The sequence below is a fragment of the Octodon degus genome, unplaced genomic scaffold, assembly GCF_000260255.1.
Source record: "Octodon degus isolate 3935 unplaced genomic scaffold, OctDeg1.0 scaffold00007, whole genome shotgun sequence".
NCBI classification, from domain to species: Eukaryota; Metazoa; Chordata; class Mammalia; order Rodentia; family Octodontidae; genus Octodon; species Octodon degus.
The window spans coordinates 14561582-14585485 of NW_004524583.1; the positions used below are offsets into that span (position 1 = coordinate 14561582).

The following is a 23904-nucleotide window of genomic DNA, read 5'->3' on the forward strand; positions in this document are numbered from 1 at the left end:
CTCCCTCACTCCGCGGCCCAGCCCACGAGCCCAGGACAAAGCCATCCCCTCAATGGTGACTGCAGTGTGACAGCATCCAGCTGGGCAGCCTGGAGCGGGGAGGCTGGCCCTGGCAGGGTCCCTGTGCCACTGTGCCATGCCCACCTGCATAAGGGCATACTTCTGAGGAGGGCGGCAGCTGGTCTGCTTCATGAGCTGGCAGTAGATCTCACTCTGCAGCTCGGGGTGGACCAGACAGACCTGCAGCACAGTCTGTGCCAGGGACACGTGGTAATCCACCGAGGCTGCCTCCACAGGCACGTTGATGAAGAGCTGGCAGGACTGGAAGGAGCACGGCATTAGGCACAGGAAGGGACAACCCTTGGCACTGTCCTCATGGTGCAGTGCCATCTTGGACCCCAAACAGAGCCTGAAGGCAGGCTCAAGCCCACAAGGGACAGCCCCTTGTAACTGGGAACACTACCATTTCCATGGCTTTTCACTGGGACCACTTTCAGATACAATCTTTCCATTATGTAAGCAAGACATAAGCTTGTTTATATAAGCAAATACATTTTTTAAAAAATAGGAAATTCATGTGGCACAAAAAGAACAGTCTCAAATAGGTCATAATCTGCATCCCCAAAGCAATGGGAGCCTGGCCTTCTCTGCTAGCTATACGAGGCAGCAGCCCCCAGGGAGCAATTTCCCTGCCATTTCCTGACATCCCAGTCTCCTCCCTGCTGTAGAAGGTTGCGGTCTGCCATAGAGGAAGCTGTGGAGATCCCATGGGGCTCTCTGCCTCCCTCTCCTCATCCCTCTGTGAGAAACCCCCAACCCCAAGGGTGGTCTCCATGCACGTTTCACCCTGAGGGGCTTAGGCTGCCCAGGCAGAGCCTGGGCCCATGGGCTCCACTCCCACTTTACCTTGAAGAGCTTGAGGGCCTCTGTCTGCAGGGCCTCTGAGGGCAGGGTGGTAAGGGAGGTGTACAGCCCGTCCTTGCTGTAGCACAGAATGGGGTGCTTCCAGAGTGGGGAGTCTGCACAACACCAAAGAGCAACAACAGTGGTTACCGCATACAGAACTCGCCTCCCCCATCCCCACCCGGACTTTCATTTGTGGGGAAGCTAGTGGCTGAGGCTTAGGGCTGTGCTGGGCTCGTCACCCACAGAGCACAGCACGCACAGCTGGGCGTGGGGTCTGCACATGCAGGAGCACCGCTGCACAGGAAGGCGGCCACCACTCTGCTGTGGTGCTGCAGGTGGGGTGAGTGGGCAGGTCGCAGGAGTGCCTGAGTGCATGCACAGGGGAGAGGCCTGGTCTTCACAGGGTCAGCCCAGGCTGCAGCATGGGGCTGCAACAGAGAAGCGCACAGCGGAAGTAAAGCGGTGCGTGGTAAGGGCCGCTGGCTTAGCTGCCGAAGAGCCTGAGAACCAGCGGAAAAATGTAGACCCCCAAATACTCAAGGTAACCTGACCCAAGCTCAGGCTTCACTTACTGATTAATGAACTCTTAACTACAGATTAACCAGCTACCTACTTCCTTCCATCCTCTCCGTGGCCAGCAAACAGCACGGCAAAACCAGGTCTCTGGAGCACCTGGGTCCCTCACAGAATGGCTACTGCGGCATGTGCCAGAGACCAACAGGCCCCGGAGTGTGTGTTGGGCTCTCTCCTTTGAGATGTGTTTAACACAGCTTGGGAGCCAGCAGTGCACCCTGAGGGCTCCTGACCACAGTTGGCACCCAGCCACCACCCTGCAACCTACATGGTGAGGGCCTCCCTCGCCTTACCTGGGTCTCCTCCCTCACCATCCATCAGTTTCCCAATGAGCTGCTCGTAGGCGGTGCCCACCGTGACACTGCTGCCTCCCGCAGCCACTGTGAGGTGGTAAAGCCATGTATCCTGGAAGAGGGTAAAAGCCTCCTAAATGTGGGTAGGGTAGGAAGAGCAGGGGGCCAGACAGCCAAGGGGCTCCCCACGGTGGGGGCCCACTGGTCTGGTGGCAGGAGGCAAGGCCACCAGCCTCTGAAGGGAGACTCAAGAGCAGATGTCTGCAGCTGTATGTCATGGCAGGAAAGGACAAGTGCGGTTCAGAGAATATTAAATGCTGCAGTGTCCTGAGTGTGGGGAAGCTCAGGACACTAGCTCGGGGAAGGAGAAGGGAAAGGCAGTGGGCAGCCCAAGCGAGGCCACCACCCTTACCTTCTCTTGCTTGCTGCTGAGGAGCAGGTAGGTTGGGCTGCGGCCCGGTGGCTGGATCACCAGTGTGCAGGGCGAGGAAGGCCAGCGGCCGGCAGCTGCCTCGCAGTCCTCATCTGCCTCGCAGTCCTCGTCTACTTCCCCAATGCGCGCATCTTGCACAGGCAAACAGCCCAGGGGGCGCTGCACACCCGAGCCAGCAGTGAGCACTGGGGTGGGACACAGCCCCGCCCAAGCTCTCCTGGGAGCACAGTGACGTGGAGCTGGGGGCACTGAGCACACAGACCTTGTCCTCGGGGCTCCGGTAGTAGTAGAAGGTTTTCCCGACAAGAGCACACCAGACCAGCTTGGAGTGGCCGTGCTTCACCTGTAGGACAGAAATGAACCAACTGTGTCGGAACCAGGTGTCCCGGAAATGAATCCAGGGCTGGCAAAGAAAAGTCAGGGAGGTGGGCCAACTCATGGCAGAGGCGCCACGCAGATTCCCTGGGAGCACAGCAGTGCCACCCCTGGGCTATGAACCAGCCTGGCCTGAGCCCTACAGGGTTGGGGGGACCCAGAAAGTCAAAGGTCTCCTCCAGCAATACAGACACCAGAAGGCCTTGCTAGCTGTAGAGGCAGAGCCGAGGGATCGCACAAGGCAGCAAACGGAGGCAGCACCCAGGGCCCCCGGAACCAGAGACCATGAGGGAGCAGACACTGCACACAGGCAGGGGGGCTGACGCCAGCAGAAGAGGGGACCCGGGCAAGGGGCGGAGGGGTGGGCTGTGGGTACTGCTTCAGTGCTGAGGGCATTTGGTCTCCTTCGGGGGGGGGGGGGTGTCAATAAATGTTTCTCTGCCCTCTGCAGCCAGAAGAGCCCCAGCTAAAACGTCTTTTGGGCAGGCCCAGGATACTCTAACTCTGAAGGGCCAGCCACACCCCTCCCTCAGGCCCCTTCTCCCCACTGTTAATCCTGAGATGTGGCAGGTGCACAGGTAACCCTCAATGTCCACAGCATGGGTAAAACACTTCCCTCTGATCTTTTCTTTTTTTAACTAAGTTTATCCCTGGGCATGGTGGTGCAGCCTATAATCCCATCGATGGGGAGGCTGAAAACACAAGGATCACTACAAGTCGGAGCTGCATAGTGAGACCTTGTACCAAATACATAATAACAATAATAAAATTTAATTAAGTTTACTGATGGTGCATGACTTTAATCCCAGCACTTGGGAGGCTGAGGCAGGAAAATTGCTAATGAGTTAGAGGCCAGCCTGGGCTACTGGGGCTGGGGATATAGCTCAGTGGCACAGCACCTGCCTGGCAAGCAGGAGGTCCTGAATTCCTGGTACTGCTATCCTCCAAAAAAATCATAACCAGCTTGGGCTACAAAGTGATTTCAGGTCCTGAACTCCATAGTGAGACCTATCTCAGAAAGATAAAAAAGACTAAACGAAGTCTACTGGTATATTTTGGGTACACATAATGATCATACACCTCTGATCCTTCACTCCAATCTCAGGAACAGTTGTTCTAACTACCCTGACCTCTGTTTCTGGTGAATTATCACCACGGGCTTTTCTGAGGGACAACCAGTTAACCACTTCAAGGAAGCTACTGGGACAGCAGGAGGGTGCAGGGAAGCAGGAGCCTGACGCTCCACACCGTGCCATTCTGCTCTGCGGCACTCCACTCCTGGCTTCCTGGCTCCACAGCCCCACTCCTTCCCGCCCAACCTGGCCTTCTACCTTAGTCAACCAGCCTTTCACGACGGGCTTGGCGCCCTCCTGAAGCAGGGCCGGAGGCCCCATGGCCTGCACCTTCAGCAGGCTCTGCAGGACCCAGATCCACTCCTCCAGCAGGCTAGGCGACTCGGCCATCAGGTAGTAGGTTTTCTTCTCAGAGATGAGCTACAGAGGGTGAGGCGCTGGGTCAGCACAGCCAGGTAGGTTCCTGGGGTGGCTCAGAGTCCTGAACCCACCAGGCCTTCCTTCTCTGGAGTCTACAGCTGTCTCCCTTTTGTCCTCCTCACCTTTTCCTGTCTTTCCTAGTTTCTTCCCACCCCTCATCTCCCACCCCCATCTCTCCTGCTTTCACTCCATTTCTCACATTCTGCTCCTTTCTTGAACTCAAAATCCAGGACCACATCCTGATGTGGATTTGAAATCTTTCATTCATGTTCATTTTGCTGTATCTTTGTTTTAATCATGGTCAGATTCCAAACTGGTGCCTCATCTGTCTATAAATCAGTCTAAAATACCAAGGTGGCATAGCCTTCGGTTTTGGCACTAGGGGAGGCTGAGGCAGAGCAAGCCTAGCTGAAATAACTTGACAATTTAGTGAGAAACTGTCTCGAAATAAAAAGTGGGCCAGAGACACGGCTCAATGCCGAGGCCCTGGGGTCAATCCCCAATACCAAAGCAGAACAAAGCAAACTCAGCAGCTAGGAGCAGGCTCACCTGGAATGTCTGTGCACCCTCCCCACAAACAATTTGGCAATGAGAGTTCAGGTCCACTTGACCTTGAGGTTTCAGGATCACATCATTCTGTAAAGAAAGGAATGGGTAGGAAAGTGCTGCAGAGGTTCTCGGAGCACACCATTCACCCTTCATGCCTTACTCTAGGTCACAGGCCAAGGGAAAAAGATTCTTGTGCATCCCAGACTCTGCACAGTGGATAACTTATTCTAGATTCTGATTCTAGCTAAATGGAGCTGTAAGCAGATCTCATGTCCTTCAGGCACAGGTCTCACAAAGGTCGGCATAAGCCTTTCCAATTAGGTCAAAAGCCACCAAGTTATTACTGACCTACAAGGCCTTAAATTCTTTCTACTAAGCAAAGGCATGATGACACATGCCTACAGTCCCACAATCCCACTTACTCAGGAGGCTGAGCCCAGGAGCTGAAGACTGACCCAGGCAGCCAAGTAAAACATCTCAAACAAATAAACAGTCCACTACAACTTCGTATTAAGAATGGCAAATAGGTAGTTTGTGTATCATTCTACTGTCAGTGCAGACATGACTAATTGATCACAGCATGCTTCTCACAGAGAAATACAGATCAAGAATCCCTAACATAGAGTTGGAAACAGCTGCTATCAAATAGCTGGAGGTCGACAAGAGAAGCCCTTTTTGCCTTCTTTACAGCATTAAACTTGGCTCTCAGTCGGGCATGGTGGTGCATGCTGATAATCTAAGCACTCGGGAGGCTGAGGCTGGCAGATCACAGCGAGTTTGAGGCCAGCATGGGCTACATAGTGAGTTCAAGGACAGCTTGAACTATACAGCAAGACTGTCTCAAAAAACCAAAAAAATTAGACAGATATTTAATAAAAGGGAATGGGCATGATGCTCAATAGTACAGCCCCCTTGGGTTTGATCCCCAAGTAGGGAAAAAGGAAGGAGTGGGAGGGAAAGGAAAGGAAAGAGAGGGAAGGAAAGGAGGAGGAAGCAAGAAGAAGACACAGCGGCTTCTGAGAGAGCAAACTGCTAAGCCAGTCAGCCTGGAGCTGCCCAGCTGCCCGCAGTCAGCAGGCTGGCAGCCTTGGGGCCCAGGCAGGTGGCTTCTCCCCAGTGACCTCTGGCCTCCCCAAGCACCTCTGACCAGTCTCAGGGAAGCCCTCACCGGGGACTTGTAGTACATCATCTGTCCCTGTCGCAGGACGAACCAGCGCCTCTTCCATGTCTTCACGCGGCTCCCCATTTTCAGCAGGTAACCTGACTTTTCCAGTGAGTCCTGAGGGTGCAGGGGTACAGGAACAGAGAGAGACAGGGAGTCAATGGGTGCCCCTGGGCTGAGCTCCTACTATGGGTACTCCTTTCTGGGCCTGTGCCCCACTGAGGGTTCAGAGAGGAACAAAGGCCTCACTGGACTGAGGGCTCCTGTGGGGGTAGGGGGGTGGTGGGGACAACACCCAGCTGTACGAGGGAGGGCTGGTCAGGATGGGGTACAGCCAAGAGCTGGCCCCCAAATGGCCCTAGACAAAAGTGTCAGAGGAGGCACTGTGGATGAGGCAGCAGGTGGGCCCTGGGGAGCCAGGAAGGGCTTGGGGTGGAGCCTGCTAGGGGTGCTGCTCCCAGGCATGGGGCACACATTGCTGGGCTCAGGCTTCTTACAGGGCCTGAGGGTCCAATCCCCTAGGGCCACCTCGGTTGCCCCAACACACTCACCCACCCTGCTTACCGTGCCCAGGCCCAGCCCGCCAGAGTAGCAGGAGGTGCGCTGCATTTTGTGCTCGGGCTCAGAGTAGTCACTGTCCAGTGAGCAGGCGTCCGGAGGGATGGCGTAGTCACCCTCAGAGCTCAGCGAGGACATGGAGACTCCTGGCCAGAGGAACAGGAATCAGGGCTCTCCCCTGCCCCAACACCCAGGCCCAGGGGCTGCCAGGGCTTCACCCCTGCCCTCAGGATCCCCCAGGCAGGGGCTGAGAATGGATCCACCGGGTGCCAGCCCCTCCCCACCCCCTCAGTACCTCTCTTGATGGCCCGAGGGCTGCCCAGGCTGCTGGTCTTCCTGCACTCAGAGCAGGGTACAGACACCCGGAAGCTCACCAGAGAGCTGCAGTCATCCTCAGAGCCCGAGGACTCGTCCCCAAAGGGCATGCTGCTGATCTGTGTGGCTTTCTGCAAGGCAAGGAGACCACGCCTTGCTGTAGCCCCGGCTGAGAACCCCCCCCCCACACACACACGGGTCACCGCCCGGCTAGGGCACCAAACAGACCCACATGGTGTACAGTCCTTCTCGCCTCACTCGGGGGTCCCTGCGTCCCTGCTCTTCCCTGGGCCTCTGCCATCTGTACACCACCTCCTGTGGCCCCCAACAGCTGTCCCTGCAGGCTGAACTCCCACCTGCTGTGGCCTCACTCGCTGCATGAGCAGGCCAGGGTGCAGGCCAGGAGCTCTGCAAGTGCCTAGGTGGGGTATGGAAATATGGAGGCATCTTCTTGCATGGCCAACATCAGAAAGGTCTGATTACCTCAAGGTTGGTGACAGTATGAGGAGCTGCAGGGAAACACCCTGTAGTGTGGCCAAGCACTTGTATTTATGTGTTTTTTTAAAAATGTGTTTGGCCTGAGTGGTGGCGCAGGCCTGCAATCTCAGCACTCTGGAGACTGAGGAAGGAGGACTGCCACAAGTTTGAACAACCTGGGCTACATAATAAGACTCTGTCTCAAAGGGAAAAAAAGAGAGAAGAAAATATGAAGGACAGAGAACAAAAATCAGTACAAAGGCCCCGGGTTCAACCCAGGCGATGTGCTGAGGACGTGCCCAAATCCTCAACCTTTGTGTCATTTTCCCAGAAATTCCACCTCTGGTGTCCCATAGCACACAAGCACATGCATGCACCACGATGTTCACAGCAACATTTATTTTAGGACCGATGAGGACACGGCCCTTTGGGGCACGGCTGTGGTGCCCTCAGGGGTCCTTCCGGGCAGCGTGCAGAGGCACTGACATGGTCACGGGAGCGGTCAGGGAGGGCACAGAAGGGCCCCTGTGTTTCTGTGGTGCTGGGGATTGAACCCAGCGCCCTTACACCGGCCTACAGCCCAGACGTTAACTCATGTACTTATTTATAGACAAGCTGTTCCTTCTCACTAGGTTGCCCAGGCTCGGCTCAAACCTGCAATCCTACTCCGCTCCCCCGAGGGCTGGGATTGCAGGTATGTGATTCTACGTGTGGCATGGGATGCCCTCTGTGTGTAACACAGACACACATATGCAAGAGAATGAGGGTGGACAGAAGGAGAGAGAAAAGGGCAAGGGCAGAAAGTGGGCCCAAGTCTGTACACACGCGTGTGCCACCTTTTTGTAAACACCTCAGAGACCCTTATGGAAAAAAAGTACCAAACCATCCCTGACTGTTACCGCTAACATTAGGAAGCAGGAAAAAGCAACATGAGAAGAGATTTCACTTTTGGCCTCTCATTTTTCTTAGTTTTTGGTCTCTTATTTTTACAAGCTTTGCCAAGTATTACTAAAAGCGTTCAAAAACCATTTAAAAAAAAAAAAAAGGTAAAAATTATGTATGAAAACATGACATGGCAGTTATATCTGATCTTTGTCTTAAAAAGTGTAACAATGTTAGGAGAATATACGTCTTGATATAGACACTCTGGGAGAAGCCCCTGATCTCCAGGGCCTGAGGAGTGGGCCAGGCCGCATAAGATGGGGGTGGGGGGCACAGGCCTACCCTTTGATTTCTTACCCTGCCCACACTCATGTGAACTTGGATTTCTATAAATGCAGAATTTTTATGACCCAAATGATAACTGGTAAACGACTTGGGGGGAGGACCTGAGCTCCCCCTGGGGCCCTCAAGCAACCCCCCAGGCAGCGCAGGCCAAGACAGAGCCCCTCCTGACAGGGTCGGCCCATCTCTTGGCACGGTGGTTTCTTACCCCTTTCAGTGCTGTGTAGACCGGCACGGTGACCTTCTTGTAGACAAGGCCAGAGAAAGGGCCAGGGCACACAAGGGCAGGAGGGCTTGCAGCTGAGGAGAAAGGGGCAGGGTGAGGGAACTCAGGTCCCACAACCTGAAGGGAGATGCAGCGTCTTTCTCACCTCTGCTTCCTTCCTCACAAGGACATGAAGGGCCACAATGGCCACACAGTCAAGCCCATCACAAGGAGAACCCAAGTCTTGCCGTTTCCTTCCCCAGCTGCAAGGCACACAGTGTGTCCTGCTCCTGCTGAGGAGAGTCAGGACCCGTGTGCCCTCAAGGGCCTGCTGCTGTGGGACTGGCCGGCGCCCAGGAGCCAGCCCGCAGAACGCTTGGGCATCTGGGCCCTGGGGGCCTCCCACCCCTTGCCCTCCCCACAGGACGCCGGGCTGTGGTTCTGCCCTGATTGCTGCCCCGCTGGGCCAACTCTGCTGAGCAGAACCTGTGTGGCTTCTGCCAAGAACCTGGAGGCTTGGGTGGCCAAGCCCACTGCTCTCTCCTGGTGGGGACCTGAGTGTGGCATAGACTCCCCCTCCACGCTTGCCCACCCTGCCACCCAGCGCCTGGGGGCCTCCAGCCTCACTCGAACTCACCAGAGCAAGCGGCACTGCTTCGTGGACAAACATCTGACACCTGCATGCCTGAGGTCGCCACAGCATAGATGCGGCTCTCCTGGAAAGAGAGCGCCCAAGAGGTCAGGGCCAGCACTGCGCCTACCACAGCCCCACGGGGAGCAGAGGGAAAGCCTGGCTCTGCAGAGGGGCACAGCGGCACCACAGCAGGACTCTCAGGCATTTCTTCATTCCCAAGCCCCCCTTTCCTCAGCTCTCACACAAACAGTGCTGACCTTCAGGAGGCTGCTGTGGAATCAGGCTAGAGTTAAGGGCAACACTTAAGACCTGGATGGAATGCGTGCCCAGCAGAGCCATTTCATCCCTGTCCTCAGGGGCAGAGGAGGCTGTCTCAGCATCTACCCACGCAGAGGCCTGTGGGCTCAGGCCCCACCCCTGACGGGGCAGTGTTGATGAGGAAGCCAAATCCCATGCTGAGAGCAAGCTCTCTCACAAGCCAGCTGCTGAACTTGAGAACCTAGGACACAATGTCTCTCTACAAGAATCATACAAAATCAGGACTGGCTTCCGGGCCCACCTATAAAGCCTACTTCATCCATGTGGGCTCAGGAACCCTGCGAGCGTCCTGACCCCGAGGGTGTGCCCAGGTCTGCCTCAGCCCCCGGGCCTGGCGAGCTCTGATCCTCAGCTAGGCCCAGGCCAGGCAGAGCTGTCTGTCCACTTGTCCTCGAGGAAAAACAGATGCCAGTCTGGTGACCAAGAGTCAAGGGCTGGCCTGGGAGCTTGCAGGCCTGTGGAGGAGGAACTGGGGACAGCTGAGCTTCAGGACTGCATACTGGGGAGTGGGCCCAGAGCTGGGGGACAGAGGAGGGACTAAGGCTGCATCAGGACTGGGGAGGCAGTGTGAGGGTGCTGGTGCCTCTGTGAGGCAGCTAGCTGGGGTGCACGTGATGGTTAACACTGGGCATAGAAAAGACTGTGTCCACAGTGGTTCTGGAATTAAACCAAGGACAGGCTCTGACTTCACAAAGGAAGTGAAACTTAAGCTTGAAGGGCTGAAGCTAAACAAAAGCAAGCACTGTTTGGTAAAAGGTATCCAATGCCCACCTGGAAAGGCTGTTTTTAAGGACCAAAAGAAAAAGGGCTCTCCAAACTCTAAAGGCAAACAACAGACTGGACACCTTGGAAGCCCCAGGCTGTGATTCCCTGGTGGTCTCTGCCCAGGGCTCTCTGACCACCATGGCCTTGGTGGCTCCCCAAACCCATACAGTAAGGATCGCCCCCTCCCACAAGGGTGTCTGACAAGCTGGCACCGTGTGACAGAGTGAAGACAGGGAATAGCGTCCTTAAGCTGCACCGTCGGATTCCAGAGAAAGGGAGCACGTAGGGAGAGACCTGATGTTGTCCCCCAATGCCTGAATGAGTGGAGCTGAGACTCATTCAGCCAATGTCACTTGAAGCATTTGTTTTTGCAGGTTTCTTTTTCTTGCTGTTACCTAGCCTGGTCTTGAACTACTGAGTCAAGTGACCCTCCTGCCTCAGTCTCCCAAGTGCTGGAACTACAGGTATAGTCCACAGGTGTACCGAGTCTGGCTAAGGCAATTTGTATAAATTTCTCCTCTCCTCTTCTCTCCCCCTCTGCTGTCAGTCACCACTGTAGCTGGCGGTGTCTTGGCACCTCACGATAACACTTGCTGAGCCCTCCTGCCCCAGCTCTGGCCTAGATGGTGCCTTGTTCACCCCACTGCTGCTGACAGTTCCAGAGACAACCACAGGCACCCTGCACCTGCTGCCGCCATGGGTTGGTGCTGTTCCTCCCCACAGCAGCATCTGGTCTCATCCTGAGTAGCAAGCTCAGTGCCTCTACAGTGTCCCATCCTACCAGTGCTGGGCTCCAAGGAAGGCTGGTCCACTGCTAACTAATAGGACACCTCATGCGGGGACAGCAGTTTGCATCTATCACGGGAGACCCAGGCCCAACTCACACAGGCGGCGATCACACTTGCTAGGCTCTGTGCCAACCCCTTCAAACCCAGGTCACCCTTGCCACTGCACTGTGAAGCAGATTAACACTCTGCCCTGCCCCCTTTTCATTTTAAATCACAGAAAACATGGGATACAAAAATAAGAGGAACAAGCCAGGTGTAGTGGTGCACACCTATGGTCCTTGCACTCTGGAGGCAGAGGCAGGAGGATCGGAAATTCAAACTCAGCCTGGGCAACTTAGTGACTTACTAAGACCAAAATGTGCTGGGGTTATAGCTCAGTGTGAAGGCCCCAGGTTAGCTCCCCTGAAGCAAGAAAAGAAAACTGAAGTGAAGTAGAGCCAGGCAAGGCAAAGCAAAGCAAAAAGACAGAAAAGAAAGACCACATATGATTTCCTGTTCCGTGGCCCCGCGTCCCTGCACCAAAGCCTGCTCTTGTTTCCCCTGCATCCTCTATAGGGTAGCAGACCCTTTTATCCAGGTTACAGGAAGGCTAAGGCTCAGAGGCACAGCCAGCCAGCCCCTGCATATCACTGCCTGGCAAGTTCATTAGTTACCAATACTTTTAATCCTTGTAGTGGCCTTGTAAATGGGGACCACTAATGTCCCCATTTTACAAAGGGAAACTGAGGTACTGGGGTTTAGGAACCTACCCAGGGTCACACAGTGAACAGTCGAACCTTAGTGGCTCAGTACTGGGACCTGCCTCTTAGCCACTACGTGCAGTCAGATCTCAGAGTCACAAAGATGAAATGAGGAAACACGCACAGGCGCTGGCCCGGCGGGTGGCATACGGGGAGTGCTCGGTTCACCAGCATCCCTTCGGATTCCGGCTCTGCCCCACACTGGCTGAGTGGGACAGGTAGGCTCCCTGGCGCCAGCCTGCCCGCGCTGCGGTGTGGATGCCAGCTTCTGCTCAGGCTCAGCGCAGGTGCCTGCTCCCTTGAGTTGTCAGCATGACTGGGCTAACATACACTAACGTCACAGTGAATATGCTGGTAGGAGGGGGCGCCCAGGTGGCGGCCGTACCCCCAGGCTGAGCCCTTGGGAACAGATCTCTCTTGGCTCCTCTGTACCCTTCCACCCGAGGTTTGGACTTCCAGGCAGCTGACACCTCTGGAACCGTGGGCAGACAAAACCCTTTCTTCAAGCTGCATTGGGTGTTTGGTGCCTCCGTGAGAAGCTGACCAATACAGCACTGCCTCTTACCCAGGAGGGAAACCGGTGCAGGGGTGGTGGGGGTGGCTTGTTCCCCAGCTTCCCTTCTGCCAACTGAGTGCTGGGCGCCATCAGGCTCTCCTGTTCCTCCTCCTTCCTTGCTGCAGGGAGCTCCCCCATCTCCATCTTCTCTGGTTCTTCCCGGAAGTCAGCACAGGTCTCTGGCTTCGAAAGGCCAGATGGGCGGAGGGTGGACAAAGCCCCAGTGTCAACACCCACCACATCCTCACAACGCCGGGGTCCGATGTGGGGCTGACTGTGGTGCCTTTTGGTGAGCTGGACACTGTCCTGGGGAAGGTTGGGAGCCCGCAACTTTGGAAGCGTCAAACTGCTGCCAGGGCCGCCTTCCCGGGAAGAGGCTTTGATGCCAGAGAGCACCCTCTCCTGAGCAGTGACCAGGCCCTGCCCCCAGGAGGCAGAGCCAGGTCTGGGGGCTCCGGGCTTTGGGCACAGCTGGCTGGGAAAGTGCTCGTGTTCCACGTGGGGTAGAAGCACCTTGGCCTCTGCCCTTTCCTCAGGATAGAATGGCCTGGAATTAGAACCTTCTGCAGGGCTGCTGGCCTCAGACAGAAAGCCTTTGCCCTCGGGAGCATCCAGAGAAGGTGCAGGAGTGACCACTCTCAAATCCAGGGCCTGGGAACCATTGTCCGGCCCCACAGACTGGGTTCCTGGCTCTGCAGGTGTAGACTCTGGCTCTGAGGCTCCCTCAGGAGCTGCCAGCAGCCTCCCCGGGGGCTCCACTTGCTGGGCTGGGGTGGGGCAAAAGCAGGACAGTGAGAAGGTGCTTTACTCTGCTCAGGCCCACCACACACTCCCCACCCCCACCCAGGTACATACCCCTACACACACCTACATCCCCCATACACCCCCATGTACACACACCCCCATGCGCGCACATGCACACACTGGCCTACCTTCCAGCGCAGCCTGAAGGGTGCCCACCTGCTCCATCAGGTGCTGATTACAGCTTTTCAGGTGCTGGTTCTCCATCTCAAGCTGGGGAAAAAAGATTTAGAGGCTGGGGGTGTGGCCTAGAGGTAGGATCCTTCCTAGGTCAAGGCCCAGGGCTTGATTCCCAGCATTATAATGAAGGAAAGAAAATGGAGATTTAGAATACACAGCCTCTGCAGGTTCGGACATGTAACTCAAAGTAAGATTAAAGCCTTTGGAAAAGGGCACATGGTGTCCTCCCTGCCTGGTGCTGCCCTCTGGGAGCCCTCGCCTTTTCCTTCCCTTATGCCAGCTGCTGTGGGGTGAGTCAGAATTCTCCTTAGAAAGGCCTGCACTTCTCTTTTTTGATGGTTTCTGGTTTTGTTTGGTTGATTTGTCTTTTTCTTGCATCGAGGATTAAACCAGAAGGTGCTGAGCTACATCCTAACCCTCTCCTTCTTCATTTCAGTCAGTTTTGCTACCGTCCACATCAGCCTCAAACTTTTGATCCTCCTATCTCAACCTCCAAAGTAGCTGGGATTACAGGTGTGCACCACCACACCTGGCTTATTAATCCTTCTAAAATTGTGAAATTTAACACCCAGAGCTGTATCCTGTATCAATGAGCAGCTGAACAAATGATTCTGAAACTACTCCTTAGAGGGCCAATACCCAGCTTAACAGGTAAAGGCTGGAGCTGGGCAAGGCGGTACATACGTATAAGCCCTGTGCTCTGGGAGGCTCAGGCAGGAGGATCCCAGGTTTGAGCCCTGCTTGGATAACTAAATAAGATTTTGTCTCAAAATAAATTTAAAAAAAAAAAAATTAAGAAAGGCTAAAGATATAACTTGTGTTCAATTCACAGAATCAGAAGTAATAATAACAAAGTGTTAACAGCTGGGCATGGTGGCAGCACTCTTCCTACAATCTCAGCCCTTGGGAGGCCGAGGCAGGAGGAGTGCCACGAGTTCAAGGCCAGCCTGGGCTACACAGCAACACTTGTCTCAGCCCCCCACCGTCAAATGCAGTAACAGCCAGCACCTGCACAATCAAGCCACCCCCACTAAAGTTACAGCCTTCTGAGCGCGCCACACTCCCTGTCGCACTTGCTGGGCTTCTCAGTCGCAGCAGGGCTCCCCACACACTGCTGTAGGTGTGCCCATTCCTGAACTTTGGCTAAGTCAAAAAATGACCCAGTGTGTGCCCCTCCAAGGCTGTTTTCTCTTGCTTCATCGACCCCCTATGAAATCTACTCTCAAGGAAACTGCATTTTCTTTTTTTTTTTTCCTTTGAATCCCCCCCCCTTTTTTTTTACTCTGCATTTTCTTTTGAAATCAACCTAGCGTACTCACTGAGGCCCTGTTCTCGAAGGCCTCCTGGGGCAGTGGTAATACAGAGGCCAATGGGCTTCAGCTCTGTCCCCAGGACCTGCAGCCCAGCAAGCCACCTGACATGGGAGGCCGCCCAGGTCCGGGCCCTCCTCCAGAACTGGGCCACCCTCTCCACACAGGATAGAGCCAGGAGGTGTGTGACCATTCCTTTCCAAGCTGCAGGCCCTTTCTTTTGTTTAGGAGGCTAGATTGCATTGTTTTGTTTCTGTTTTTGCAGCACTGGGGACTGAACTGAGAGCATTTGCACTGTGCTACATTCCAACCCTCCTCCCCCTTGGGGGAGTCACTTATCTGCCTAGTCTAGACTGGAATTTGGGATTCTCCTGTTTCAGCCTCCCAGGAACACTGCAAATTTAGGTGTGCACCACCATGACCAGTGGCTTTTTGACATCACCATGACAGCTTCCAGCCCGAGCTTCTTAGTACAGACAGGGTATACAGGGTCTCACTGCGTAGATCAGACTCAGTGATCCTCCTGTTTTCAGTCTTCCAAGTGCTGGGATTACAGGCCCATACCACCACACCCAGTCTCAATTGCTGCCTCAGAGGACCCCAGGGGCGAAGCTGGCACTGTACACTGGAATCCAATCCCAGTCCCTGCATCTGTCTAAGCAGGCGCTTTAATCCACTGAGCTATCTAGTAGGCCCTAGCCCTGAGCTTCTTAAACACAGTAATAGCAGCTTATCAACTACAGAAATAAATGGAGAGGAAAAGGGAAACAGAGGCTACCAGGTACTGGGGGAGTAGGGCACAGATCAGGGGTCAGTGGTTGGTGAGCTTTGGGGAAATAAGTTCTGGAAACAGCGGTGATGGCTGCATAACACTTGGGCTTTATAAAGACAATAGAAAGGATAAATTTTATGTCTATTTTGCCACGTTTTTAAACATTAAAAAGCCTCGGCCAGGTGGGTCAATAGGACAGCACTCAAGACACCTCAGTTGGCCTTGGAGAGCCAGCACCCCACTCATCCCCGTGGTGTCCCCACCATACTCTGGACTAGGGTCAGTGGGGTACAGAGAACCTGTCATCCTGGGAAACGGGGTACTGAAAAGGAGGCATCCTCTTGCCCGGCACCTGGCAGGGACACCAGGCACCCATCAGGGCAGGGAAAGTGAACAAGTGGGAAGCGGGCGCCAAGCCACCATAGATGTCCTGCTTGGGGTGGGGGTTGCCTATGCCGACAAGGGCAGTAAACACAGGGTTTGTAAACAAACAAAATGAATAAAGTGTAGGCAAAGTAATTTTTAAAAAGAAAAATGAACACTATAAAAGCAAAGTGAAGAAAAACAGAGGACAGAAGAGAAGGGCAGTGGACAGACAGTGCTCTGAGACTGCTCCTGGAGGGGAAAAGGAGGGGCCCAGCCAGAAGGGACTCATGCCTTCTCTCCAGACTCACAGCCAGCACAAAGCCAGTCAGGAGTGCCAGGCAGAAGGAACTAAAGCACGTGTCCTGGTGTCTAAACTGGACAGAGAGCAAGTGCTTGACAAAAAAAGGGCGGGCGAGGATCCTCCCAGGAGGCAGGGAGCCCCGGAAGGAGGGACCCCGCCCCGCGCTCTCGGGCCAGGCACCCAAGGGTCTCTGACTCACCTCTGTCAACTTCAGCGCCACCCACTCCTTGATCTTTGCAGCTTTTTTTTGAACGCTTTTTGCTTCCTCAGCTCGCATCTGCTTCTGTGAGAAAGATGGGGGCTTCAGTTAATCACAGTGTCACAGGCGGAGTGAATAACTGGAAGTGGGAAACCAAGGGAAACATCGAGCGACTGAGGGAACGGAACAGCCTCAAAGAAAAAGAATGGTTACATTCTTACAAACTCCTAAACAATATAAATCCCAAAGAGCCACAGAGGAAAAGACTACTAAATCTACATCATGGCTATAAGTTACTGCATAACTGAAAATAAGAGAATCCCTTAAAACAAAATCAAAAGGCCCGGTGGGGAGGATTTACAACACAAATTACTCATACGAAGGGCTATTTGAAATGAACAATCCAATACCAGCAAAGGATGTGAACAGGAAACAGAAAAACATTTAAAAACACACAAAAGGGCCAGCCAGATAGCTCAGCAGACTAAGTGTGCATTGAGCCAGCCACCAAGTCCAGGCATGGTGGCACACATCTGTAATCCCAGCACTGGGGAGAATGAAAAACAAGAGGATCACTATGAGTCCAAGCTGCACGGTGAGACCCTGTACCAATCACATGAAAAATAAAAAGACACACACACATACACACAGAGAATAGAAAGCACTGCTCGGATTAGCTGGGACTTCAAGAACATACACTTAGAAAAAGAGCCGCTGAGCCGGGCATGGTGGTACACACCAGTAATCCCAGCACTTGGGAGACTGAGGCATGAGGATAGCTGTGAGCTCAAGACCATCCTGGGGTACACAGTGAGTTCAAGGCCACCTTGGAACAGAGAGTGCTCTGGCCAGAGGGGACAGCTGGACAAATGAGAATGGCAGAAGGCAGGGCCAGAGCTGGGATGGCTTTGTTCGAGATGGTGGGGGTAGGGGCTGAGCAGGATGCGAGGTTTGAGGCCAGCCTGAACAGCCCAGGAGCCCTGTGCCCACAGGGGCAACCTGGGGAGCTAGCACTGCTGTGATGTCAGCGCTGGGCAGCAGCCCCTCCCAGGATCCCACACGCTCAGGAGAGGCCTGGATTTTCAGAGGACGAGCCCACACTGGCTTCCGCCTGCTCAAGTTCATTGAGAAACTCTGGAAAAGGGCCAAGCAAGGCTGACCAGCGACCTGTGCTGCTGCAGTTGCCTGCTGTGGTCGTGCTCTAGCCAAGCGTCACACAGCACGTGCTGGCTGGACACAAGGCGGATGCAGACAGGGAACAGCTCTCTGTACCAAGCACTGACCACACGCGAGATGCTGCACACAGCTTACCTGGCTGACTTCTCCCCAAAGCTCTATGAAGTATTGTAACCTCTATTTTATAAACAGAAGATGAGAAACAGTGACTAACTTTTGAGACAGGGTCTCGCTCTGTAGTGCAGGCCGGCCTTGAACTGTATAGCCCAGGCTGGCCTTGCACTAGCTGCAATCCTCCTGCCTCAGCCTTCCCAGTGCTGGGCTTGAGAGTAACGGACTTGAGCAATATGCCCATGGGCAGAGCGCAACAGGTGCCAGGAGAGGGATTCACCCCCAAACAGTCCGTGCTCACTTCGGCAGCACACACACTAAGACTGGAACATCCGCCAGCGAGGTGTTTTTGCCTCTACATCCCCTGCTAGAATCTCCTGATAATTAAATCTCCATATAAAACAACAGGTGGGGAGGAAGCGCTCCCGCCAGTGAGCCAGGGCTCCAGCAAAGGGGCTCGGAGGCTGGGGACCGACGGCGCAGATGTGGGGCAGTGGTGCCCACCTGCTTCTCCAGCTGTGCCTCCAGCTGGCCGATGAGCTCCACCTTGGCCTGCATGGCTTTCAACAACTCCTGGTATTTCCGGTGCAGGCTGCCTGCGGAGTCCACGTTCCTAAGACTGCACAGTTTCACCTTCTCTTCCATCACGCCCACCTGAAAAGCACCAATGACCTAGTAAGGTTCACACCACTCATGCCATGCATACCACACCCAATGAGGAGGCTGCCAGCCAGAACCCTTACCCACAAGGGCTTGGGCCAGTTGATGAAGTGAACTTTCGTTAGGCTTCTGTGTAGGCAAATGAAGGAACTGACAAGGGAGAAATTAAGTTTGGCTATTCTGAAAAGACCAACTAGGTCTTGGGCCATCTAATTCATCTGCTTAGCCTGAGCTGTGGAATTCGCGTCACCAGTGTGTGCAGAATAGCAATGTTATGTCGCTTCTGGGCTGAAGCGCACACACCTCCAGCCTGATCCTGTCCTGGCAGCTACACAGTTTGTGGGCTACAGAGCAAGACAGAAGAGCTCCTGAAGTGACAGGGGAGCACATACACTGGCTAGGCCACAGCAGGTGGGCACATGTGTGAGAACTATAGGCGATGAGCCACTTATCCCACCCATGGCATTGCGTGGCCCCTGTGGATTCTTCTGTGTACTGATTGGGCTGACCTAACCCAAGGACTTCTGCATTTACACAGAAAGCTCCCTGTACCTGAATTTGTTCTGAGACACACTTGGCCTTTCTGTCCTTGTGAGGTGCTTCGCAGTGAGGAGCAAGTGTCCACATGTGTCTCTGGCAGGAGCAGGCACTGCCCTACCTCGCACTAATCCCCTTCCTTTACCTGGGTCTCTGCCTTCTCCGCTCGCTCCTCAGCCTCCAGCAGCCTCTGCTCCAGTTCTTGCATCTGCTCAGACAGAGAGAGAGAGGCAGGAAAGATTAGGAGCCGCCTCTGACCACAGTCTTAGCACCACGGAGCAGAGCACGCAGACAGACCCTCAGGCTCAAGGGTGTCAGGTGGAGATTCCCTATCTGAGTGGCTTAGGGCAGAGGAAGAGCTACAGGGGCTGAGAAAGCAACAGCCCCTCTCTTGACCCTATGCAGAAGGTAGAAAGGGCCAGGCACAGGCACCCACATTCACTGTCCTTCCCATCCTATGGGATTTGACAATCATGAGTGACCCCGGTGTGGTATCATAGGCCTATCATGCCAGTGCTTGGGATGTGGAAGCAGGAAGAAGGACCAAGCTCAAGGCCAGCATGGACTACATGCTGAGTTTGAGTCCAGCCTCAACTATATAGTGATGTCCTGTCTCCAAAACTAGCAAGAAGAACACAAGGAAATATTGAATGGAAGAGCCTGGGGCTCTCAAGTTTCCTAGATGGACCTCCAGCCAAATACCTGCTCTGCAGCTCGAAAGACCTGAGGCATCCCGAAGAAATGATAATTCGCACTCATGACCGTCTGCAACCAACATTCTGTATTTCCTCAGAGGAAAACACTTGTCTTCCTATTCTGAGATGGAGACCAAGGCGGAGTGAAGAATAAATCTGGTCTCACTTTCGAGCTGGCCATCTTCACTGAGGCCAAGAATGGCCAGTGACACTGGCCTAAGGCGGACCTCTGCCTGTGAGCTCCCTGACCACCCTGCAGCGTGATCCTCTGCACCAGGGCCCGCGCCCAGCAGCTCCTGGCTACTGCTGCTCCTGGTCACTCCTGTCCTCTGGCCATGGACAGCTGACACTCAGGCTTGCTGTGCTCACTTCCATGCTGCAGATTTTTCTCTGGACCTAGTTCCTGAACACTGAAATACTGAATAGCTACAACTGTTTTAGAAAAGCACCGTCAGTGTCTGTGTATCACTACTGCCCTCAACAATAATCATTCTGCCATCCTTGCTTCAAGAATGTATTTTCTTTTTCTTTTTTGGTGGAACCGGGGATTGAACTCAGGCCCTTGCACTTGCCAGGGTAGCACTTATTCTACCGAGCCATCTCCCTGGCTCCTAAAGAGTGTATTTTCAACTTCATGTTTCCCTTGTGTTTCTTTGTTGTTGTTGTTGTTGTTGTTTGGTACCAGGAATGGAACTCAGGACTTGGTGCTGGTCAGGCAGGCTCTTGCCTGCTGAGCTATCTCCTCGGCCCCATTTCTCTCATTCTTATGAAAATGAATTCTCTACTGCTGCTGGAGCACACCCAGCGGTGTCCTCCGCCTTTTTAGTTTTCACCCCACTGGACCCGTCTCTCGGGCAGACCCTGTAAAGGGCCCCCCACACAGGTCTCTGACAAGCAGCGTTGTGGGTGGGCCACCCTCGTTTGCTTCCCTCAGACCCTGTCCTCAGCTGTCCTCCTTGCAGAAGGTCCAGGTGACATCAGCCAAGGAGGCTTAGGGAGTTGGCAGGGATCTGCCTTCACCAGCTGCCCCAAGATCCACAAGCTGCCTCAGAACTGGCAGTGGCAACCTGACGATAGGTAGGTGTCACCAACCTGATATATTCAAGCCCCAAGCCCACAGCTCCTGTCCCACCCAGCGGTGCTGTGACAGAAGGAACAACAAACTCTCCCACCCAAGCCTGCCATGCCCAGCTGTGCTGAGCTGAGAGCCACCTCTGCTCCTGTGAAAAGAGGGCTCAACATTCCCACCGCAGGCAGTGCGTGGCGGCACAAGCCTGGAAGCCCAGCACTCAAGTGACTGAGGCAGGAGGACAGCCATGAGTTTGTGGCCAGACTGGGTTACACAGTGAGACCCTGTCTCAAAAACCAATAAAAAAAAAAAAAATGAATAAATGGAATGCCAAACTTTAAGCTAAGCACAGAGTTACCCAGGCTGAAAACTGCATTTCCCAATCTTCCTTGCAACTGATACATCTATACAATTAATAGTATCTGGCCAGTTCTTCCTGTGAGCGGCCTGAGGTGACCTGTGAAGATGATCTGCTACTCTTTCTGCCCAGAAAGCCCCCCAAAATCATGCAAATCCAGAGGCTCAAATCTTCACGTTCAACTTAAGAACATGCATGAAACTGCCAGGCCATCAAGGGTATGCATATCCAAAAGGCCACTAAGTATCTGAAGGATGTCACATTAAAGAAGCAATGTGTGCCATTCCGGCAGCATTACAATGGTGGAGTTGGTAGGTGTGCCCAGGCCAAACAGTGGGGCTGGACACAGGGTCAGTGGCCCAAAAAGAGTGCTGAATTTTTGCTGCACATGCTTAAAAATGCGGAGAGTAATGCTGAGCTTAAGGGCTTAGATGTAGCTTCTCTGGTTATTGAACATACCCAGGTGAACAAAGCACCCAAGATGCGCTGCCGTACTTACAGAGCTCATGGCCGGATTAACCCATCCATGAGCTGCCCCTGCCATATTGAGATGATCCTCACTGAAAAGGAACTGTTCCTAAATCAGAGGAGGAAGTTGAACAGAAGAAAGAGATATGGGGCTGGGGAGATAGCTCAGTAGAATAAACGCTTGCCTGGCAAGCACTTGGGCCTGAGTTCAATCCCTGGTTCTGCTGCAACAACAACAACAAAAAAGATATCCCAGAAGAGACTGAAGAAACAAAAACTTATGGTGTGGGAATAAATTAAGCATAAAATAAATACAAATAATTTAAAAAACAAAACCAGTATCTGGCCAGCGGCAGGGTGCGCACAGGAGGCAGCTCCGCAATGTCTAGTCAAGCGCTTGGAGGGAAGGGTGGGAATGTGCTGCTATCAGTGTGAAACCTCTTCACACAAAGGGCCCTGCCCTGGAGCTGGACTGCTTATCTTCCAGGCGGTTACCCAAGAAAGAAAGAAACATCTGTCTTTTGGCCCAGAGTTATTTTAGGCTCTTTTCACAGCAGCTGAACTATAATCTGCCTAGAACAGAAGGCACTAACTTTTAAAAAATTGATCCTGTCCAGACTCTACCTTGGGAATCTTAGCGTTCACATCTCCCATCCTCGCCATCATCTCTTCAAGCGTGCCTCTTCTCCGATCCAGTCTCGTGGGGGGTGCACAGAGTCCTGTCAGCCCCCGGCCGCTCCTCAGCTCTGGATCTGTGTTTCTCCACGCTGATTTCCTCAGGTCCGCCTTCCATGCAGGACACCAACCTTTGATGCTGCCTAATCTGATGTTGAATCAATCTACCCATTTGTGACCCAGCACTCAGGAGGCTGAGGCAGGAGGATCACTGTGAGTTTGACACCAGCCTGGGCTACATAGTGTGTTCATGGCCTGCCTGAACTACATAGTGAGACTCCATCTCAAAAAAAAAAAAAGGAAAGCTAATTTCAGTGATAACACTTTTTTTTTTTTTTTTAAAGAAGTTTCTAGGTGGTTTTCAAGTTTACTTGCTCTTTTGGGATACTGTCTTGCTGTCTCACGGTTTCAGGGTCTTCCTGTGTCTCCCACAGTTTTGAACACACTTATTTCACTCTCCTGTCAACAGTTCCATCACCGGAATTCCAACGATGGCTGTGGCTGTCGCTCGCTGTAGGCTGTTCCCCCAACCAGGCAATCAGTCTGCATGACAGATCCATCTTCTCCGAGGCTCTTTTCTCTGTGTGGATCCTGTGAGGTCTGGCTTGGGGTCTCCACAGAGAGGTTCTGTGTCCATTCCTAGGCTTCCCAATGGCCCAGAAGCTAGGTTTCCTAAACCACACAGGTGGTATAAATTCTCACGTGGGAAACCAGAATTAGCGTCAAGTTCTGGAAGACTCTTCTTTCCCTTTGCTTTTGCTTTTCTCTATCATGAGGCCTTAACTGAGCACGACAGGCTGCTGCCATCCCCTCACTCAGGTGGGTGCGTGTTTCCCACACTCACCCTTTCACTCAGGATGTGTGCAGCGATAACTACGCCTTTACCGGCAGGCTCAGTTTCAGCTCCTGCCTCCAGGCAGCCGACCCTACTACCCCTGCCCCGGCAGGGCAGAGGCAAACCCCACAGCATGCATTACCAGAGACCAGCGGGCCCTGCCTGCCCTGACCCCCTCGGCCTCACGCTGAGCATCTCTTGGGGTTTCCCCTCTTCATTTGGCTCTTACTCTTCTCAGTCAGCAGTCAGCTCTCAAGGGGATTTTGTTTCATTTTGGACCCTGGTGTTTTTTAAGGGTGTCTGGTAGCCTGGTCTCGCACTCTTTAGCTCAAGCTATCTTCCTGCCTCAGCTCACCAAGTAGCTGGGATAACAGGTGAATACCACTGCACCTGGCTTGTTTATTTGTGCTTTGTAAGCTATTTCTGTTGTTCTTACTACTAGCAACTGGAGTTTCTTCTCTCTGAGTAGATACCTTCTTATCTTTTCCTGCCCTCAGACCCCACCCCCAGTATCACAGCCTAATGCAAGCTTCTCCAACTCTACAGAGTACAGACAATTTGCTGGGAGCCTGGTAAACATGTAGAGCAGCAGCAGCACCCGGAGGAGTGGGCCAAGAGAACTGCACTGGGGGCTGGGGCTGGCCAGGGAACAAACCTGCTTAGCCAGCAAGCACTCCGGGCATTCCAGCCACACCCCCTCCGAGCATCTGACCACACCCCAAGAACCACTGCCTGAGGTCAGCTGCCCTTTTCCCCAGGGGGCTGAATTCTCTGCTTTTCAGGACAGTGTCTGGCAGTACCCACAGCTGTCTGTCTCGCACAGTCTGAAACAGGAGACAGAGAGGCAAACAGAGGCAAGGTCTAAGAGTTCTAGAAGAGGTGAACTGGACATGGCACGTGCCTGTAATCTCAGCACTCCAGAGGCTGAGACAGGAGGATCACTGCGAATTCAAGGCCAGCCTGAATTGCCTAGCAAATCCTGTCTTAGGAAAACCAAATAAAACTTCTAGTACTGACTGGTCCAGAG

The 23904-nt window shown here is 53.6% G+C and overlaps 1 protein-coding gene across 1 annotated transcript in view; it reads right to left on the bottom strand.

Moving 5' to 3' along the window:
• The window catches only part of Plekhh1 (pleckstrin homology, MyTH4 and FERM domain containing H1), a 41520-nt gene that overhangs the window by 9410 nt on the left and 8206 nt on the right, over window positions 1–23904 (bottom strand). Inside the window, exons 3-19 of the mRNA XM_004624773.3 lie at window positions 18923–18985; window positions 18085–18234; window positions 16294–16377; window positions 13297–13378; window positions 12374–13131; window positions 9201–9279; window positions 8567–8658; window positions 6638–6788; window positions 6349–6488; window positions 5791–5901; window positions 4623–4709; window positions 3912–4073; window positions 2468–2548; window positions 2185–2364; window positions 1773–1884; window positions 907–1019; window positions 145–321 (exon numbers count right to left, since the gene is read on the bottom strand). Of these exons, the coding sequence (XP_004624830.2) occupies window positions 145–321; window positions 907–1019; window positions 1773–1884; window positions 2185–2364; window positions 2468–2548; window positions 3912–4073; window positions 4623–4709; window positions 5791–5901; window positions 6349–6488; window positions 6638–6788; window positions 8567–8658; window positions 9201–9279; window positions 12374–13131; window positions 13297–13378; window positions 16294–16377; window positions 18085–18234; window positions 18923–18985 (2622 nt within the window). The remainder of the gene's footprint in view (window positions 1–144; window positions 322–906; window positions 1020–1772; window positions 1885–2184; window positions 2365–2467; window positions 2549–3911; window positions 4074–4622; window positions 4710–5790; window positions 5902–6348; window positions 6489–6637; window positions 6789–8566; window positions 8659–9200; window positions 9280–12373; window positions 13132–13296; window positions 13379–16293; window positions 16378–18084; window positions 18235–18922; window positions 18986–23904) is intronic.